This window comes from Mandrillus leucophaeus, unplaced genomic scaffold (genome assembly GCF_000951045.1).
Source record: "Mandrillus leucophaeus isolate KB7577 unplaced genomic scaffold, Mleu.le_1.0 Scaffold332, whole genome shotgun sequence".
Taxonomy (NCBI): Eukaryota; Metazoa; Chordata; class Mammalia; order Primates; family Cercopithecidae; genus Mandrillus; species Mandrillus leucophaeus.
This window is the reverse complement of record NW_012103499.1, coordinates 1,323,124-1,341,695: the sequence shown is the minus strand read 5'-3', so window position 1 is coordinate 1,341,695 and position 18,572 is coordinate 1,323,124. Positions and strand designations below refer to the sequence as shown.

The 18,572-nt window shown below is 49.7% G+C and overlaps 3 protein-coding genes across 10 annotated transcripts in view; all 3 read right to left on the bottom strand.

Moving 5' to 3' along the window:
• Positions 1-1,175, bottom strand: part of ARHGEF25 (Rho guanine nucleotide exchange factor (GEF) 25) — a 7,129-nt gene extending 5,954 nt beyond the window's left edge. The window contains exons 1-2 of the mRNA XM_011988591.1: positions 1,046-1,175; positions 677-791 (exon numbers count right to left, since the gene is read on the bottom strand). Coding sequence (XP_011843981.1) covers positions 677-791; positions 1,046-1,144 — 214 coding nt within the window. The 5' untranslated portion in view covers positions 1,145-1,175. The remainder of the gene's footprint in view (positions 1-676; positions 792-1,045) is intronic.
• A 388-nt stretch (positions 1,176-1,563) lies between these two features.
• Positions 1,564-7,034, bottom strand: DTX3 (deltex 3, E3 ubiquitin ligase). 4 transcript variants are annotated; one of them, XM_011988587.1, is made up of 7 exons: positions 6,508-7,034; positions 5,634-5,794; positions 5,115-5,177; positions 4,857-4,932; positions 3,749-4,497; positions 2,627-2,844; positions 1,564-2,287 (listed from the first exon to the last, which is right to left on the bottom strand). In XM_011988587.1, coding segments are annotated over exons 4-7 (1,044 nt in total). In that variant the 5' UTR covers positions 4,858-4,932; positions 5,115-5,177; positions 5,634-5,794; positions 6,508-7,034; the 3' UTR covers positions 1,564-2,211. The 4 variants fall into 4 exon arrangements, with proteins under 4 accessions (XP_011843977.1, XP_011843975.1, XP_011843978.1 ...); XM_011988585.1 differs by having other exon boundaries at positions 3,749-4,478; XM_011988588.1 differs by lacking the exon at positions 5,634-5,794.
• A 900-nt stretch (positions 7,035-7,934) lies between these two features.
• Positions 7,935-18,572, bottom strand: part of PIP4K2C (phosphatidylinositol-5-phosphate 4-kinase, type II, gamma) — a 19,488-nt gene continuing 8,850 nt past the window's right edge. The window contains exons 2-11 of one of the 5 annotated variants that reach the window (XM_011988581.1): positions 17,248-17,345; positions 16,159-16,255; positions 15,343-15,486; positions 12,146-12,292; positions 11,919-11,957; positions 10,928-11,041; positions 10,286-10,553; positions 10,016-10,119; positions 9,729-9,839; positions 7,935-9,442 (exon numbers count right to left, since the gene is read on the bottom strand). In XM_011988581.1, the coding sequence (XP_011843971.1) occupies positions 9,759-9,839; positions 10,016-10,119; positions 10,286-10,553; positions 10,928-11,041; positions 11,919-11,957; positions 12,146-12,292; positions 15,343-15,486; positions 16,159-16,255; positions 17,248-17,345 (1,092 nt within the window). In that variant the 3' untranslated portion in view covers positions 7,935-9,442; positions 9,729-9,758. Of the gene's footprint in view, positions 9,840-10,015; positions 10,120-10,285; positions 10,554-10,927; positions 11,042-11,918; positions 11,958-12,145; positions 12,293-15,342; positions 15,487-16,158; positions 16,256-17,247; positions 17,346-18,572 lie in introns of all 5 variants that reach the window. The other 4 variants (XM_011988579.1, XM_011988582.1, XM_011988584.1 and 1 more) reach the window with 4 other exon arrangements.

Genomic DNA, 18,572 nt, shown 5'->3' with positions numbered 1-18,572 from the left:
CCCTCCTGCCTGCGCCGGGTTCCCGCCCGGATCGCCCCTCCCCCAGGCACCACCACGTTCCCACTCCACGTCCCCAGCGCTTTTTTCCCTCTCCAGCCTGGGCTCCCCCGCCCCGGGGTCCTCCTTCCTCCCGCATCGCGGGCTCTTTGGAGCGCTGGGGTCGGGGTTCAGCCTGTCGGCAGAGTCTGCCCAGGTCTTCCCTTGGCCTCTGAGGTGAAGGAGCACTCGGTGGATGGGGCCTTGGCCTGTGCGAAGATGTTCTGGGTTTGGGGTTGTCCCCGGCCGCGTGGACAGAGGACCCCCGGTACGGGGTGCGTGTATGGGGAGCCTTTTGTGGGTGAACACAACCCAGATGCCGCCCTCTCTCAGAACCCTTCTTTCCTCCAGGCCCCGGGACTCCAGCTAAGACTAATCGCCAATTAAGGCGAAGTCCTGGAGCCCGGGCTGGCGAGGGGCCAGGGGTGGGGCGCGGGGACACTCTGCCTGCTGGGGCTCGGTACCGGCTGGGATGGGGGACACACATTGGACTCGAGGGCGAGAAGAGTGGAGGTCTCTGCGATTAAATGGGTCTCATGCAAATTAGATGCGAACTTTATGCTAATAAAAGCAGAATATTTTTGAATTCGCCACTTGGCGCAGGATAGCAAACTGCCCCACCCCACCCCCAGCTTCTTACCGGGCTGCAGAGCCCAGGCGAGGACCTCATCTTCGCGGTCCCTTCTGTGATCTCCCTCCGTACGTTCAGACTCTGGCTCGGTATCCCCCGACCCTAGGGAGCTTCTCCTCGGGGGCTGCGGGGACAGAACCACTGTAAGGAACCCCCCTTCCTAGGCAGCCCTGACCTCCCCTTTCCCCTTCTCCCACCTGTCAAAATCTACATTATTATAAAAAGGTCGCCCATAACGGGGCTAAGGCCCTCGTAATGGAACTCATGTATTCCTGCGACTGCCCCGCAGAACTCGTTTTCGGATAAATTGAGTTGTGGGTGCAGCCCTCCTGAAGGCCCCGAAAGACCCCCGACCCCACCGCGGGCCCCCATTCTTACCCCCTCCTGCCCGGGGAGGGCGCATGCGCGCAGCATGCTCCCCATGACCCCCAGTATCCGGTCAGTGCGGCCAGGGGCGGGGCGGTCCGGGGGCTTCATACTGAACCCCCACTCAGCTCCACGTTTCAGGGTCGAGGGGGCACGGAAGCTGGGGGGCTTTGAGGCCTGCTCTCGTCCAGGGAGTTGCTGCTGTGGAATCCGCCCCCTGCCCGGCTCCGCCCCCACTCCCACCCCAGCCAAACTTCGCAAAGAGGGTAGGGTTGTTCTTTTCTCTACAACGATGGTTAAACAACAAAAAAACACCCTCTTAATACTAATTCCAACATCGAAGTGTGGCCCAGGGTTTCGCAGTATTACTACAAAGCCCGCTGGTGCATCCCGTTCCCCAGGTCCTCAGGAGGCAGAGGGACTGGGAGGGCACACAGGGATCTCCCTGTCACCCCCCTCTCCCCTTTCCAGCAGGTCCCTCTCCCCACCCCACCCCCACCCAGTCCCTGGAAAAGAACGGGTGTGGCATGAAGAGTTGCATATTTTACTTTATTTTTATTAAATTAAAAGCTACAGTCTGGCAGCGATTCCAGAACAGGGTAAGGAGGTTCCTCACAGGGGTCAGAGAAGAGCGGAGAAAGACAGACTGACGGAGACTGGGACACAGGAAAGAAAGGACAAGGTTAAGGGAGAACTGTATCTGATGAACACACACAGCCGGCTCCATGGGGGGTGGTGGGGAGCTCATATCAGCCCAATTCCTCCTCTCCAGCACCCTAAGTTCAGCGGTGAAGCAGTATGTGGGGGCAGTTGGGAATCAAGAGACCCTCCCTTCCCCACCCTAGGTCCTTTCTCGGCTTGGTCATGGAGCACAGCACACCAGAAAAAGCCAAGGGCATTGGAGAGGCAGGGAAACCGGGAGTATATGTACACCGGGAGCGGAGAACAGAGCCTTGGAGGTCGGCTTCTGCCAGAAGGGAGTGGCTCACACTGCATTGAAACACTTGGCCGGTGGGGGATGGGGGAAGGGATTGCCCCCTCCCTCTCAGAACGCCCTTCCCAGTCAGACAGGTCCCCTACAGGTGTGTTGTGGGGGGCGGGGGGCAGAGAGGAGAAAGAGGCTTCTGCTGGGTCCTAGTAGAGGTGGACAGCAGGGGCCTTGGCAAAGGCGATGTCCTTCAGTCATCTGTGATACCCTTCGCTCTCAGCTCCTCTTGCACCCGGGTCAGGTAGGTAGGGTCTGGGTACCCAAACCTGGGAGCAAAGAGAAATGAGGGTGAGGGTTGTTAGCTGTTGGAACTTGCTATTATCCCCATGCTCACCCTTATTCTAGGTGACTCAGATACCTCCCCACCTCCCCTAAGGGAGGACACCTCCAAACCCAAGATAACTTAGCCCAATTCTGCTTATTTTTGTAGGCTAAGCTGGGCACACCAGGACCAGGTTGAATGTAGGAGAAACTGAGACGGCTGAACAGTTTGGAAGTGGTCTTCTCCAGTTAGGAGGCTCCCAGAGCAAGGGGTTGGTGGGTCCCTCAGTGGAAATGGAGGAAAGGGGAGGAGCCAAGGGAAAGGAAATGAAGAGGGGTCGCACAGCTGGGGTCCCCCTGTGCAGCTGGTCTTGTGGTGGATGTCATTCCAGGTGATGACATTCGGTCTCCCTGTGGTCATGGACGTGCCGATAGTGAAGGTGAGACGCTGGTCAAACGCCTTGCGGAACAGGGTCAGCACCTTGTTGCCCTCAGGGCAGTCCGGGAGGTAGGCCACCCGTGTGGTGCCAGGATACCGAACTCCTGGGTTTGGGTGTTCAGCCTAGGAGGAAGGTGAAGCAGAGTGGGCAGTGAGCAGCCAGGCATCCTAAGGCCCAGATGCCAGTGAAGCATCATCCAGGCCAGTCTCTGTCTGAGCATCCCCAGCTAATGCGGATAGGGCAGCAACAGGCTGACAGCTTTCCACAGAAGGAGAGATTATATGGCCTCGGCAGCAAGAGCCTGTTTCAGAGCATAATCTTTATGTGTTAAGAGGTTTTTTCTGCTGTCTCAATCCCTCAAGTCTCCATTCAGCAACAAATGGATTCTCAGAAGTGATGGAAGGTAGCTGATCCCTATACTCCAGACAACTCAGCAGAAATGTGAAGACAGAATAATCTATCTTTCAGCCTTCCCTTAACCTGAAAATATTCCTAATGTTTCTGCCACTGTCTAACCTGTTCCATTTTCCATCAGTCTTCTCTGCAACTTCTTCAACCCTCTGCAGCCAGAATTGCACATTACTCTTTGTCCAGCAGGAAGACACCTATAGGCCTTGACCACTCCCGTTTTTACAGAGTGATGCTCCTGGCTCTGTTGGGTTGGTCAGATCCCTTCCTATTGTGCCTCCCTGCCCCTAAGCCACCACCTCCACAGAATTTACCTCTGCCAAGATGTCAGCACAGTATTTGTGTTCATCAAGGAAGCAATATGCAATTCCTTTCTCTCGTATCTGACTTGCTTTTTTTTCCTAGCTCATATCTGATTTTCACATGTGCCTTGGGATCACAGGGATGGAAAAGCTGGGCCTCACAGGGACCTCCTAGGTCTAGGGCACTGAGTAAGAGGGCATAGTGGAAGACAGCAAGACTGTCTCACATCTAACAAGCACACTCACCCTCACCCGGTTTTCCTAGGTCAGAGCCTGGGGAGAGCCAAAGGGTAAGGGCGGGCCATGGTCTTCTTACCCCCTGGACACCGGGCGGGAAGACGTACTGGATGACAATGGTGCCATACTTCTCATAGCTGGGTAGTAGGAGGGTGGCGTCCTTAGAGACCAGCATCCGCCCATTCTGGGGCTGGTTGCCCACCAGCTGCCCATAGAAGCGGCCGCACATGGGGCAGGCCTTTTTCACCTGCAGAGCCCGGGTGATGCAGCCCTCGCAGAATGAATGCCGGCACTTCTCCAATGTCTTGGCATTCTGGATCTCCCCCAGACAGATGGGACAGGTGCTCTCCTGCTCTTCTGCCTCCTCCCGAAGGCGAGGAGGAAGAGGTGGGGGCAGGGGGGGAGGAGGAGGGGGGAGCCCCCGAGCCCCTGGGGGCAGAAGTGGGGCTGCTCGGAGAGGGGGTGGGCCTGCGCGGTGCATCTCAGGGTGCTCCCCTCCACCCCCCAGAGCCAGGCAGCCCATCAGCTCCCCCTGCCTCTGAGCTTTCTTCAGCTCTTTCTCTGCCTCTTTTAGCAGCCCCTTAAGAGCCTTCCGGGCTAGGTAGAGCCCATTGGGAGGGGCCGGGGGAGGGCCCTGTGGGGAAAGCTGGAGAACATAGATGTCAGAAGTCTCGCCATCTATGAGGATGGACACACGATGCTCCTCCCGAAGCCGGGCCAGCCGGGCTGGGGTCTCTTTGCTCAGGAAGTCCCACACAGGCTTGGAGACAGTCACTTTGTTCTTGCAGGTGCCTCCACAGGCTGCCATTCTGGACAGGACGAACGACACTGCCCCCAGGGTGAAAGGGACTCAGGGTGGGGGGTCCCCATTTGACAAGTATCAGTGCCTCCTACTTCAGGTTCCTTCCAAACCCTCTATTACCTCTGTTTTCTCAAAGCCTAATCCCCAACCCTTCCCCCAAATTCATATTCTCTCTCCCCTTATCTTCCAAACCCAGCGCCCACTGAAGAGCAAAAAAGTTTCCAGAGCTGTATTATCATCTAAGCCAAGTATCAGTCTTGTTTCTCCTGCCATTTCTCCCAGATCATAGAAACAATTTGCCCCTCCCACTTCTGGGGGGAAAATGGGCTCTTTAAAGGGGAGGGAGACTTTTTGCCCCTCCTTTTTGCCCCTCCTTTTTGCTTACTTTGATCCTGAAGAGCTTAGAATTGGCATGCAGGCTCACTCTTTTTTCCCTGCTCCCTACTTGTAGGTCGTGTGAGCTGGTAGGGCGGAAAAAAAGGAAGGAAAGTGAGAAACCCCTTCTCCCAATTCCCATGGCCCCCAACCCAGCAGCCCATGGAACACAGACAGAAACCTGGGTATAGGTTACTGAGAATGGTAACATGGAATGAAGGAAACCAGCTTAAGGGTGAAAATTGAGGATCCCTTGCGGGGGAGATACCTGGGAAGCTCATGGAAGATGATGGCAGCAGAAATCCTTCTATTTCCACTCAGCTGACCAGGACTGGGAATAGGGGAAGGGTAAAAAGTTATGATGGCAAATGTTACCATTTCCCTCAGCCAACCCAGAAATAAAAACTCCACTTCCATCTCCTCTCTCGTCTGCAGAATTCCATCATCAGCTTCTCCCCAAGTTGCTCAAGAAGGAACATGCTAACCTTCCTCCTTTCTTCCCCAGCTCTGAGGCCCCCAAGAAAGCCTAGGGCACACATAAAAGATGTCAGGAAAGAAAACGCCCACACAGGTAGAGGTCTTCTTGCCACCTCCCTCAGATCACATGGACCGGAATATCTCCTATGCTCTCCAACTCCTCGCCCTGCTGCTCCACCTTCCCAAATAATTCAGCCCCTATTGCCAGGGAGCCTTCCTTGAGAGCTAACTCAGTCCCTTCTGCTGAAGTCTGTTAAGGATGTGAACAAAGTGGCAGCAGCCCCTGCAATAACAAAGTTCTCATTGTCACCTTTTAAACTCAGCACAGGCAGGGCTGTCTGTCAGCTCCTAAGTCTGGCATTTAGGGAGGGGCGGGGCTCACACAAGGGCTCAGCTGGAGGGGCCTGATGTTTCCCCTGAGTCTGGTCGCATTGGGCTACCAGGCTGTACCCACAACACTTCCAAATGCAGCTCAAACAGAAAGAAGGGCCATTAGTGTGACCTCCATTCAATGACTGATCCAAAAAGGAGCAGCTGTCCCTTCATGCCTCCATCATCGTCCCCCAAGGCCAGATGCACCTCGAGATTCATAAAGTGAAAATGGAACCCTAGAGTCTCAGCCCATACAGTGTATCTGCGCTGCAACACCCTCCTCCCCATCACAGGGGACCCAGGACCTAGGTGTCCTAGCTCCAAGTCCTGCTGGCACAGAAAAGGGAGGCGGGGCCACAGTTTAGGGTGGGTCTGTGATTCCTCTGTGGGAACCCAGGCCGGACAAGGGACAGTCTCTCCCTCTAGATAGAGGCCAGAGGGAGGGACAGCCCGGAAGGGCAAGGGTCCCTGGGGGCATCCACTGAGGCAGCTCCCGCCCTACCCCCACGGCCTCCTCCAAGACCCGACCCGGAACCAACTCCCCACATCCCTCACTCGCCAAAGCCCCCCGATCCCCATTGCCGGGCGGGGATGCATGTCGGCCCCGATCGCAGCCCTCAGAACCCCCGAATGGAGGCCAAGGCTGGAGGGTGCTAGAAAGATGATCGGCCGGGCACGGAGCGGGGAACCCGGAGCCGCGCGCGGGGAGGGGAGGTGGAGGAGGGGGCGCCGGGGGAGCGAGGGTCGTGTGAGGGGTGCGAGCGGGGCCTGGGGGGCGCGCGGTGGGTGTGGGGGGCGCCGGGCTCACCTACCTCTCGTCAGCGCCGCCATTGCCGGTCACATGACTGAGGCTGTTGCTGGGATGACGGTCCGGGCCTTAGCAACAAGGAGGGGGGGAGACCCCGAAAGGTTGGGGGTTGCAGGGGGTGCAGGCTGAGGGAAAGGGAAGGAGGGAGGACAGCACCCTCTTTCCCCTCACAGGTGATAATCACCGTTCCTTTGACCCCCTTCTATCCGCAAGCCCCTGCCCTTCCTCCCCAAAACAAAAATGGAGGCGCTGTTCCAGTCTTTGGAGGGAGGGGGTGGCGTCATGGAACTGAGGGTAGGAGGTTAAATCCCTGGAGACGCCACCCTTCTCGCTCCCCGCTCCCGGCGGAGCACTCTCCCTTTTCTTTCCCAGCCAGCTGCGTAGCAGCTCCGGGGAGCTGGTGGTGGATGGGTGGGTGAAGTGTTGGTGGGTATATGGGGATTCGGGGGGGAGGGCGGCAATTTTTTGAATCCTTATGGTAGAAGGGCCTTTGAGGAACAATGTGGGATGGGAAGAGTCATAGTAAAAAAAAGCATTGGTTTTAAAAAATAAACAAATCCGGGTACTAAACTATTTCAATCCCCTCCCTCATCTGCCTCTTTCTAGATTGTTACCTCCTGTGACCCCCACAACCTGCTCTCAGTTGGTCGTTGGTAAGTGCCTCTGATTTTTCTCTTTCCACAAACAGGGATATGGAGGCTGGTGCAGAATGGGAAACGAATACATTTTTTAAAAAATGGCTTGAGGTGGTGGTAGTGTCAAGTGTGTATGGTTCAAATAGAGTTAAAAACTCTCAGGAAAAAAAAAAAAAGCTCTGCTCTGCTTCCCACATCAAGCAGTCTCTGCCGAATTCAACTCACTTCCCTAGGGCCACATCAAGCCAGGTTTTTCCACCAGCCAAAAGACTTCCTCAGCCAAGACAGGAATCTCCCAAACTGGCAACAACCTCTATTCATCCACCCCTTTTTCACTCCCCCTCTAGACTGGAGGGCTGGTCACTTTCTTCACTTTCCCAGGACTCTGCTGTACCCTTCCTTCCCTCCAGGAAGAAGACAGCTTTCCCAGGAAGCCTGGGGGAATACTGGATTCCGTTTCTTTTAGCTGGTGGGCTGAGAGGCCTACTCACCTTTACAAAGATGGAGTGTTAGCAAGCCCAGAACTCAGGGAAGAGGAAGGGTCCCATCACCCTACCCTTCCCTGGCCCTCACTACCTCTGACCTCCCACGAAGTTGAAGACTAAGTTTTCCATTCCAGTGCACACCCTTCACAGCTTTTTAAAAAACGTTCCCAGCCATCTGTCTAGAAACCCACATCCTTAGTTAGGGGCCCAACACCTTGAACACCAGAATTCTTCAGCTGGTCTCTGCACCCTTAAGCACAGGCTTCCTCAGAGAAGTGAAATTAAAAAAATAAAAATAAAATAAAAATTTCTGTACAGGAATTTGGATTGAATAATTTATTCCCTGTATTATGATAGTAATGGGAGCAAATACACAATTTTTTATTAATAAAACAAAAAAAGATGAAAAACAGAAGCAACAAATGAAGACATCCATACTGCCCATAATACATCAGCCATGCGATCAGAAAACCCATTTCTAAAGAACAACGGTTGCTGGTGTCCGAGTTTTATTGCATTCATCGGGGGAAAGGGAGATGGTTGGAATGAAAAAGATCCATCAGTCTTCTGACAGGAAGATGTTATAAGGGGGCTCCAACCCCAATGGGTACGCCTCTTGTTACCACCTTTGGAGCAGAAGATGAAGGGGAGAGAGAGCTTCTCCCTATGGCCTCATGGCTTCTTGTGAGACAGATCAGTCCAGCCAGATACAGAGCAAAGCAGCTTTGCATCACCACAGGCCAGTTGCTGGTGCCCACCTTTATGTTTAAAAAAAAAAAAAGTGGAAGCCTCAAGAGGGATGGAGGATACCAAGAAGAATGGGTGCCTTGGCCCCAGAGGCATTGTAGCGAGGGGAAGATAATATATCTCATCAGGGTTCTCAACATTATGAGAATATCACACATCAACTCAACTATCTTTGGAGGGGCTGAGTGATTGAGTTATGGCTCTGACTCCTCTCTGGGGGTGGAGAGTGAAGATGACAAAGAAGGCCATCTGTCCCCTAGGAGACACAGTTGCAGTATAAGACAGGACAGAAGAGAACAGAAAAACAAATCCAACTGGAAAAAAGGGGAGGGAGAAGGAAGTGTGCTAGGCACACACATCCAGGGAGTAGGGGAAGTTCCCACACTTGAGGCCTCCATCCTCTTGAAATGACCAGAATTGATCCAAGTAGAGATATTCCTTTCTTCTGGAAATAAACCTTGGGGATGGCTAGGCAGGATGAAAGGAAATTTAACATGGAGAATGAATCTTACACCCTGGCCCATCATCCCAGCCTCCAAAACTGGCCACAAACCCACTGAAGGGTTCCAGTCCCAGGAGAGGTGTGAGGTTCTGGTGAAGAGCAGCAGTAGTCAAACACCTTCCCCCAGGCTTGAATGATTTTGGCCATCTCTGGGCTCCTGTGCCCAGATGTAGAGATGAGTGGAGATGGAATTGAGGTGAGGGAAGAGATTACTCAATCTTTGACAGAGACCCAATCCAATTCTCTGCATAATCACAAGAGTTCTCTTAGGTCCCACCTCTGTGAGGTGCCAGGTTGCTGACCCACTCTTTACCCCACCTGGGTAGGACTGGCCATATTCCATCGTGTGTGTGCATGCCTGCACCCACATCTGTAGTATCCTGACTGTCATCCATCCTAGGGCCCACCAGGAGGGAAGCATGCCATAGTGAGTTCTATAAAGTTATCAGCAAAATTCAGACACTTTTAACTCATCCCACACAGCAACATGCATCCAGAGTAGTTGCTTGAGCCAGGTCCATCTGTCCAGTCAGGTCCTGAAGATGACAAACAACCCCCTTCCCCTAGCTCCTATATCATAGAAACAACAGGAGATATTACAAAGATCAAGGCACTTGGGAGAGAGTCAACAATGACATTCTAATACTACAAGCAGACTTCTTGTGGGGAGGGAGAGGGAAGAAAAATGGGCACAGGGGGAAAAGGGACAATGTATTTCTGAGGGTCAGAAACAGCCTACTCAACAGGATGGAGTTATCTGGATGGAAGGAGCCTGCAGCCTGAATTTAGCAAAGGAATAAGAGAAGTGGTGGCTAGAATATCCACAATTCCCCCAAGCGTCTCAGAACCCCACCACCTTGAACATCAGAGAGAATCAGGCAGTCTCTTAGGCAAAGATGTTGGTAATAAAATCCAGGAATCGCTTAGCATACTGCTCCGGATGGACAGTAGAGATCTCTGCTCCAGCCTGTGAGAGAAGATATGGAACAATGTGTCAGGCCACCCTAGCACCCGTCCCCATCACCCCCACCCAATCTACCCCAGACCACTTCCATTCTTTTGCCACCCCATTGCTCTGGCACAAGAGGCTGTCTCTTCCCAAATAGTCAAGACAGGAAAGGAAAGGCTTGTGGGAACTCTCACCCCATGCTTGACAGTTTTGGCTGCATGAGCTGCTTTCTTCTTGGCATCATACTGTGTAAGGATATCAATGAGGCCCATGAAATAGACCTCCTTCTGGGGGGCTCCTGGGAGAGAGACCAACGATTCAGAGCAGGTTTAGTTCCAATTCCCTTTCTCCAGGAACCAGTCAGTTTTGTTCTGAAAAGCTCATCAGGCTCTCCCCCACCACTCTGGTCTCTGCCCTTCAGGAACAATCCCCTCTCCACCCTTAAATTGTCCCGGTTTTCTCACCTTCAGCACTCCGGATGGCATAGACATCAATGAAGGACTCAAACTCTCCTGGGCCCAGGGGCCGATGGGAATGGATGTAGCCTCCGATACCCTCTGGGGAGGTGCCATAGGAGCCCACCAGAGCAGGAGGTCCAGTCAGGCTGCAGTCCCCATCCACCTCTGACTCATCCTCCCGCACGGGCCCTTCCTCCTCTGGTTCAGAGCCCCGAATGATGTCGTGGATGCCCAGCAGAAGGCTGTAGTCCATGATCTTCAGCTGCACTAGAAACTGAGACCCACTGACAAATCAGACACCTCTCTCTCACTCTTCACTGCTAGGTATCACCCCGTACCTGTACCTTTGAATTTCTGGGGCCCTCCTGGAGAAAGGAAGTGTAAAAATTAAGGTTGCAGGGCATACCACTGCCCTTTAGTGCCTACATGTCCTGGTATCTAAGATCATCCTTTTAGCTTATTCCAGCCACCCCTTCCATGGGTCAACTCCAGGGGTTTTTCATGTCCCATACTAAACCCCCATACATGCAGAGGACCTGAAGAATAAAGGGAAGGGGTGGAGCTCCCTTATACTGTGAATGAAAGAGACAACTACCCTCTAGGTAGCAAAAAAAAGGAAAGTCATTTCCCAGAGCACCCAATCATCACCTCCACATCTCTCTTTAGCTTCTCCAGAAATATTTTCTTCTCTTCTTCACCAATATATACTTTCTGGTTCTTGTTGAGAAAGTCCATATCCTTAAGGGTGGGCAATTCTTTAACCTAAGAATAGGTAAAGGGACATCTTGGGAGCATATTCCTTTCCCAAGGTCTCAAAAGCCCACCTTCTGTCTAGGGCTCTATGCTAGCTCAGTTAGATCTCATCTAACTCCACACTGTGATGCTTCTCTGGTTTGTTCTCACCTCCAGTGACTTCCACAGACTCAGTCACTACAGCTGTATCCCCAATCACATCCCACTACTCTCTGCTTATGGTTTTCAGTCAAGACCCTCCAGGCTGACTTTTTTTTTTTTTTTTTTTTTTGAGATAGGATCTCGATCACTCTATTGCCCAGGATGGAATGATAGTGGTGCGATCTCAGCTCACTGTAGCCTCAACCTCCCGGACTCAAGTGATTCTCCCACCTCAGCCTCCCGAGTAGCTGGGACTACAGGCACATGCCACCACGCCCAGCTAATTTTTTTGTTTTTTGTAGAGATTACGTTGCCTAGGCTGGTCTGGAACTCCTGGGCTCAAGCAGTCCTCCTGCCTTGGCCTTCTAAAGTGCTGGGATTACATGCATGAGCCACCTGCCCGGCCTGTGTCTTCTTAAGCAAAATAGCTGCTTGAATACAATAACCCAGAATGGGAAGTGGAAGTTAAAACATTTTGCTCTTCAAGTCTGGCATCCTCACCCATCCCCAAGCCTTCCATATGGAATAATCCATGCCAGTGTTAAAACAGCTGCTCCCACTGCCCCTTCCAAACAATCCCCGGATCAACAGAAGTTTACCCCCCTCTTCTTTTAAGTGGTTTAAGATAATAAATAGCTAGTAATCCCTATTCCTATATAGAGTGGCCTCTCCATCCTAAGAAGTTCCCCTCATCTGCCCTCCCTCATCCCTCATCCCTCACCCTAGCACATAAAATTACTATCACCTTTTCCTTATCGCTGGCTTCCCGGGACACTAGGGAACCCTGCAGAGAGACCCAAAGACCAAGTCAGTAGAAGTGGCTAAAAGAACAGTCAGAACCCAACCCCTAAGATGAGTACTCAAACCCAGCCTTCTTTCCCTTAAAAGGAATCATCCAAAGACCTCCCAGGGTCTTCCCCATTCTCAGGCTATCAGGAGCCTCCCTCTAAGTCCGAGATATCCTCTTCTTACCTTTAGGTCATACTTCCTGTGCACAGGAAGACGGTGGCTAAACATATTGCGCATCACAAGCATGTAGCTGTCTTCATTGTCCACACTGACTCGGTACATCCCCAGGAACTGGGGCAGAAGTGTGTTGCCATGGCACTTCACAATGTACTATAGTGAAAGAAGGGGAAGGAATGGGGAGAGACTGAGTAGCAGATACACAAACAGTCCAGGGAAATTCAAACACTGCCATTCCAGGGTGGAGCAGAAGACTTCAAGTAGAGAGGTTACAAAGTCAAAAGTGGTAGAAGCTTCCCCAAAATGCTCCAGGTTATCCATGCCATTTCTGAATCCCCCTTTCCTCTGATTCTTTCCATTTTACATCTCTTAATTTTAAAGTGTTATCTCTCGATTCACCTTTATCATTCTTTGAGATGAGGGAGGTTAAATGTTGTTATCCTTATTTTAGACCTCTCTATATGCAAGTGGCACAGAATCAGGATTAGAACTTACATCTTATCAATTAAATCATTTTATCTAGAGCAGTGTTTCTTCATAGGCTAGATTCCCATAGTTTAAAATGTCTGCATCGGGTTGAGCTGTACTGTGTCATTCTGTCACTGTAATATAAACACAGATTTTTACACCTAAAAAAAAAAAAAAAAAGTCTGCGTGATGGCCTACAATTTGGATTTTTTTCTTTTTTTTTTTTTTGGAGATGGAGTCTCACTCTGTTGCCCAGGCTGGAGTAAAGTGGCGCAATCTCGACTCACTGTAACCTCCGCCTTCCAGGTTCAAGCAATTCTCCTGCCACAGCCTCCCGAGTAGCTGGGAGTACAGGTGCACACTGCCATGCTCAGCTAACTTTTTGTATTTAGTAGAGGTGGGGTTTCACTGTGTTACCCAGGCTGGTCTCGAACTCCTGAACTCAGGCAATCTGCCCAGCTCGGCCTCCCAAAGTGCTAGGATTACAGGCATGAGCCACTGCGCCCGGCCTACAACTTGGATTCTTTTTAAAAAATTATCCTATTAAGCCAGGTTCACACCTGTAATTTAGCTACTTGGGAGGCTGAAGCAGGAGGATCGCTTGAGCCCAGGAGTTTGGGACCAGTCTGGGCAACATAGTGAGATCCTATCTCTCAAAAAAAAAAAAAAATTATTCCTTCAGTGCTTACCATCTCTCTTTCTGTGTGCTGCCTCTTTCTCTTCACAGCCAACCTTCTCAGAAAAGTAATCAGCAATAAATTCATCTCCTGTCTCTCATTCACACCTTGAATCACTGAAATCAGGTTTATACCTCATTTCTCCTCTGAAATCTCCCCCATATCCCTCAGTTGTCAAATCTAGTAAGTATTCTAGTCATTGTTGTATTTCAGCTTCGTGGCACTTGATCCTATTGACCAGTCTCTTCTTAAAACTCTCTTCATCCTCAGCTCTTATTATACCACCTTCCCGATTTTCCCCTCCTCTCTGTCCTCGAATCCTTTATGGAATGTAGTACAGCATAAATAACTAAAAGTGTCGATCTACTCTTAGTTTCCTTTATGGGCTCATCTCTTCACTTGCTCCTTTAGGTTGTCCTCAACTTTCTTTTCATTTCACTGCACACAACCGCCCTACGATAACCATATCTATAGTCATGGTTTTAATGATCACTTATTCACATATAATTCTCAAACCTATACTCCCAGTCTAATCCTTTTTCCTGAATTCTGTACCCATGCCCCAACCACTTACTGGACATCCTCATCTGGATGAATTGCAGAAACCTCAAATTCAGTATGTCCAAATCAGAACTTTTTTCCTCCAAAAACCTGTTCCTCTGTTTCTAATTTCTGGCGAATGGGCACCCAGTTATCCCTCACCAGGAACTTGGAGGCCCCTGTCTCTTAAATCTCAGTTCTCCCATAGGTCTTCCTTTCTATCCCGATCACCATCACTCCCTCAGGCCTTCACCGTTTCTACCCTGGACTATTAAAATTGCCTCCTAACTGGTATCCACCCTCCGAGTGTCACCTCCCACCAATCCATTCTCTAAAATGCTGTCACATTTTCTAAATATTTCTAAATTACAAATATATCATGCCCTTTGCAAAACCACCTTCAGGATAAAGCCCAAACTTCTTTGTGGGGCTTATAAGCCTCTTCACAATCTGCTTCCTGCCTATTTCCATAATATTATATCCCATCCAAATGGAATTTCTTGCAGTTTCCTAACGCCAAGTTCTCTCATGGCTCTGTACCTTACTAGTGCTATTTTCCTTTGCCTAGAATGCTCTTCCACCCTGTCCAATGGTTAATATCTACTAGTCGTTCAAGGATCAACTCTTACAGTATCTCCTCTAAAAAACTCTCTTTAGCCTCCCAAGTTCACTTCTTTCCCCAGGTGAGTTAGGATGCTCTTCTCTAGCTTCAGAACATTCTGTACAGACTTCTACTATTGTATATATCTTGCTGTGTGCTACTGAGTCACTGGTCACTGCCATTGGACCAAGGGATCTGTAAGGGCCACAAATGTTTCATTTACCTCCTTCTCTACTGCCTAATATAAGGCCTAATAAGAGATATTCAATATTTGTTGCATAAACCGACGACTCCTTTTGGACTCTTGATGTATTCCCCTTGCTCACTGATTTTGGTGAAATTTTTCCTTCAGTAGAGACATTCAAGAAGAGTGTTTTTACTGCCAAAACATTCCATAAACTCCACACTCCAAGTCAATCTTTTGTTTAATCTTTTTTCTTTTTCTTTCTTTCTTTTTTTTTTTTAGACACAGTTTTGCTCTTGTTGCCCAGGCTGGAGTGCAAATGCATGATCTCAGCTCACCACAACCTCTGCCTCCCAGGTTCAAGTGATTCTCCTGCCTCAGCCTCCTGAGCAGCTGGGATTACAGGCATGAGTCACCGTGCCCAGCTAATTTTGTACTTTTAGTAGAGACAGGGTTTCTCCATGTTGGTCAAACTGGTCTCCAACTCCCGACCTCAGGTGATCCTCCCGCCTCAGCCTCCCAAAGTGCTGGGACTACAGGTGTGAGCCACTGCGCCCGGTCTGTAAATCTTATCAGACAGAATAGCTTCCCTCATCCCATTTAGGGCTAGATATGATTATGGTTTCTCTCTTCCAATGAGTTTTCTCCCCAGTCAGCATCTATTACTGATAGCAGCTGAGCTATATGTGAGTAGGGAGGAGAGGGAAAGAATGGGGCTAGAGAGAGGCCTGACCTGGTGATAGTTGGAGAGGTTGCTATGCATGTCAGCAATGTCCTCACTGGATACTTCTTTGATGACCAGAGTCCGATCGTAGGAGATAAGGAAGCGACCATCACTGCCTTCACTTTCGCTGGGGGGGTTTCGGGTAAGGGACACCTGGGGACACAAAATGGGCCAGAGGCTCTTTTCCTCCCCCTTTATATGCAGAAACAAGTCATAAGAAAATGGTCAGCTGAAAGTGGATGAATCCCTGGGGTAGGAGATTCAGCACAGGTTCCTCATCAGGTGTTCATATGTGGACTGAAAGAAACTGAATGCAAAATTCTTTTTTTTTTTAAATTTTTTGACAAGGAGTCTCACTCTGTCACCCAGGCTGGAGTGTAGTGGTGCGATCTCAGCTCACTGCAATCTCCACCTCCCAAGTTCAGGCAATTCTCCTGCCTCAGCCTCCCAAGTAGCAGGGACTACAGATGTGCACCACCACACCCGGCTAATTTTCGTATCTTTAGTAGAGACGGGGTTTTGCCATGTTGGCCAGGCTGGTCTCAAACTCCTGACCTCAGGTGATCTGCCCACCTCGGCCTCCCAAAGTGTTGGGATTACAGGCGTGAACCACCGCACCCGGCCAAAATTCTTAATGTATCTACATCTTTTCCCCCAAGGACAAGGTTTATAGTTTTCATTTAATTTTTGAAAATGCTGCAATCACAAAAAGGTAAAGAATCATATTTGCCAAGGCTTCTCATTTCTCCAAATATGGCTGTCCCAAACAGTACTCCTCAGTTGCTGGGGAGAAAGGGCTACCCTCACCCCTTAATGGACTCTCACCAAGTAATCTTGGTCATCAATGCCAAATCGATCACGGAGGTTCCTGAAGACCTGGGGACAATACTCCTTGAACTTGAAATGACTGGGTAGATTTTCCCTGAAATTCAGGTTTTCAAAGTAAGAAAACAAACAATATTACATTTACATACACTTGGTAGTTTATGGTGTACCTTCAGACATATTACCTCCTTTGATTCTCATAAAACTCTGTTAGGTCCTTTATTTATTTTTTATTATTATTATTTTTTGAGACAGAGTCTCACTCTGTTGCCAGGTTGGAGTGCAGTGGTGCAATCTCGGCTCACCGCAACCTCCGTCCCCTGGGTTCAAGCAATTCTCCTGCCTCAGCCTCCCAAGTAGCTGGGACCACAGGCATGTGCCACCATGCCTGACTGATTTTTTGTATTTTTAGTAGAGACAGGGTTTTGCCATATTGGCCAGTCTGGTCTCGAACTCCTGACCTCAAGTGATCCACCTGCCTTGACCTCCCAAAGTGCTAGGATTACAGGCATGAACCACCACGCCTGGCCCTTGCGAGGTTCCTATAAAAAATATATTATTTCCATTTTATAGAAGGGAAGACTGTCTCAGAGTGACTCAGTGATCTGCCTAAGTAACATGGTTGGTAAGTGGTATAGTAGAACCAGGATCTACTACCCATCCAAACAGCAGCCATTTCCCAAATCTCAAACAAGTCAGAGGCATTCCAAAGTCAGCAACAGACACCACTGTTTTGAATGGCATCTTCTTTTACTAGGAGGGCTTAGAGAACTCAAGTTTTTCTTTCAAGGAGTCCCTGTCAGAAGCTAATGGTTCTCATGGCATCTCCAAAGTCACAAGCAGAAAAAGAGAGAAAGAGCAGGTATCTGCACATATTTACTCTATGGAATTGCCAGGCTACAGGGCAGATAACACTGATTCATATAAGGATATAGGGAACACCAGAAATTATTCTCATGGTTTCCTTGCACAAAACTAATTTCTGCATTTGGGAAGGATGTTAAATTTTTAGCTCACTGAAACTTTTAAAATTACTTATTACTCCATTCTGAGAAGGTTGACATGAGAATGGCAAGGATCATCACTTACCTGTGGAAAAGGTGATTGTTGACCTTGATCTTGGAGCTGGCCTTAAAGTCATCTGGCAGTAGCATCACTGGGAGAGGCACCTGGCTGAGCTCATTGATCTGATAAGCCAAAGCACGAATAGGGAAGCCATAGGGAAGGGTGTGGAGAGCTACCCACACACTGTGTCTGGGCAACAGTCACGCAAGGGCCACTCAAACCTCATTCCTTTAAAAGCACTGGCTATGCATGTGCTTGACAGAAGTGAGAGAATGTGTCTAACCCTTCTGCTGCCCAAGAAGGACTACAGTAAGCAACTCTCACACACAGCCCCCAACACGCCCACCCTGTGGAACTTCATGCTCACAACAGTCATTTTATATTAGGCTAACCCTGTAAGGAACTCAGGACTATTTTTAAAGCTGTGAGAAATTCTAGAAAAAAAAAAAAAACTCTGCAAACTCAAGGCAGCTACATGTTCCATTAGAAAAAGAAAAAAAAGGCATTTTTAATATGCACAAGAGCATTAATGGGATTCTGTGGGGCCAACCGCAGCAAAAAGGATAAATGTCCAGATCCTGCAAAAGGCATCTCTTTGCAAACAGGACCAGTCTTCCTAGACCACTCTGACCCAGTTGTTTGCAGTAGGCCCCCACCTGTCTAGGTGTAAGGTAAAGGAAGAGCAGCTGATTTCAGAGTGAATGCAGGCAATCAGAGGCTATGAACTCATTAAGGCATCTGTTTCCTAAAGCCAAACTAACCCACAGCCCAAAGGACACAAGCATCACATGCTCTCCTCAGCCCCCAGGATCTGCAGTCTGCTAATTCAGAGTGGAAAGGGAGCTCTGGTACTTAGAAATCCTGAGTTGTACTTTCTCCTTGGTGTTGCCACAGTATCTTTCACCTGCCTTTTTTACTGCATGACTCCAATCACTAGTTTATGTAAGTTCACCCATCCAGATTGCAAGCTCTTCAGGAGCAAGGGCTCATTCTAGTCGTCTGCATCTCTCAGGTGTCTAACTAGCACAATGTTTGGCACACAGTGATCCTGACATGTCTATAACTGAATAAATGAATGCCTTACCTATCCTTACTAGATCATTCCACAGAGGCTATGAACTGCAGTCTAACCTAAATCACAGACACTGCAGTGCAACCAACTCCTCCCGTTCTCAGTAGAAAAGGAGGACAGAACATATTCCTCCAGACAAAAAAAAAAAAAAAAAAAAAAAGCCACTTGAGATTCTGAGCCATAAATTCAGCTACAGCTCCTCCTGCCCCCTCCTCTCCACCTGCTAGGCAAGCTGAATCATCACTAAGACATATGTTCAAGGAATTTCTCCATTCCA

Coding starts and splice junctions, on each gene's coding strand:
- DTX3 (XM_011988585.1), bottom strand. CDS start 4,885: ATGCCAATTCTAAGCTCTTCAGGATCAAA. Junction 4,479..4,856: donor CTAAGCTCTTCAGGATCAAA/GTAAGCAAAAAG, acceptor CGTCCTGTCCAG/AATGGCAGCCTGTGGAGGCA. Junction 2,288..2,626: donor TGCACAGGGGGACCCCAGCT/GTGCGACCCCTC, acceptor CTTTGCTCCCAG/GTTTGGGTACCCAGACCCTA.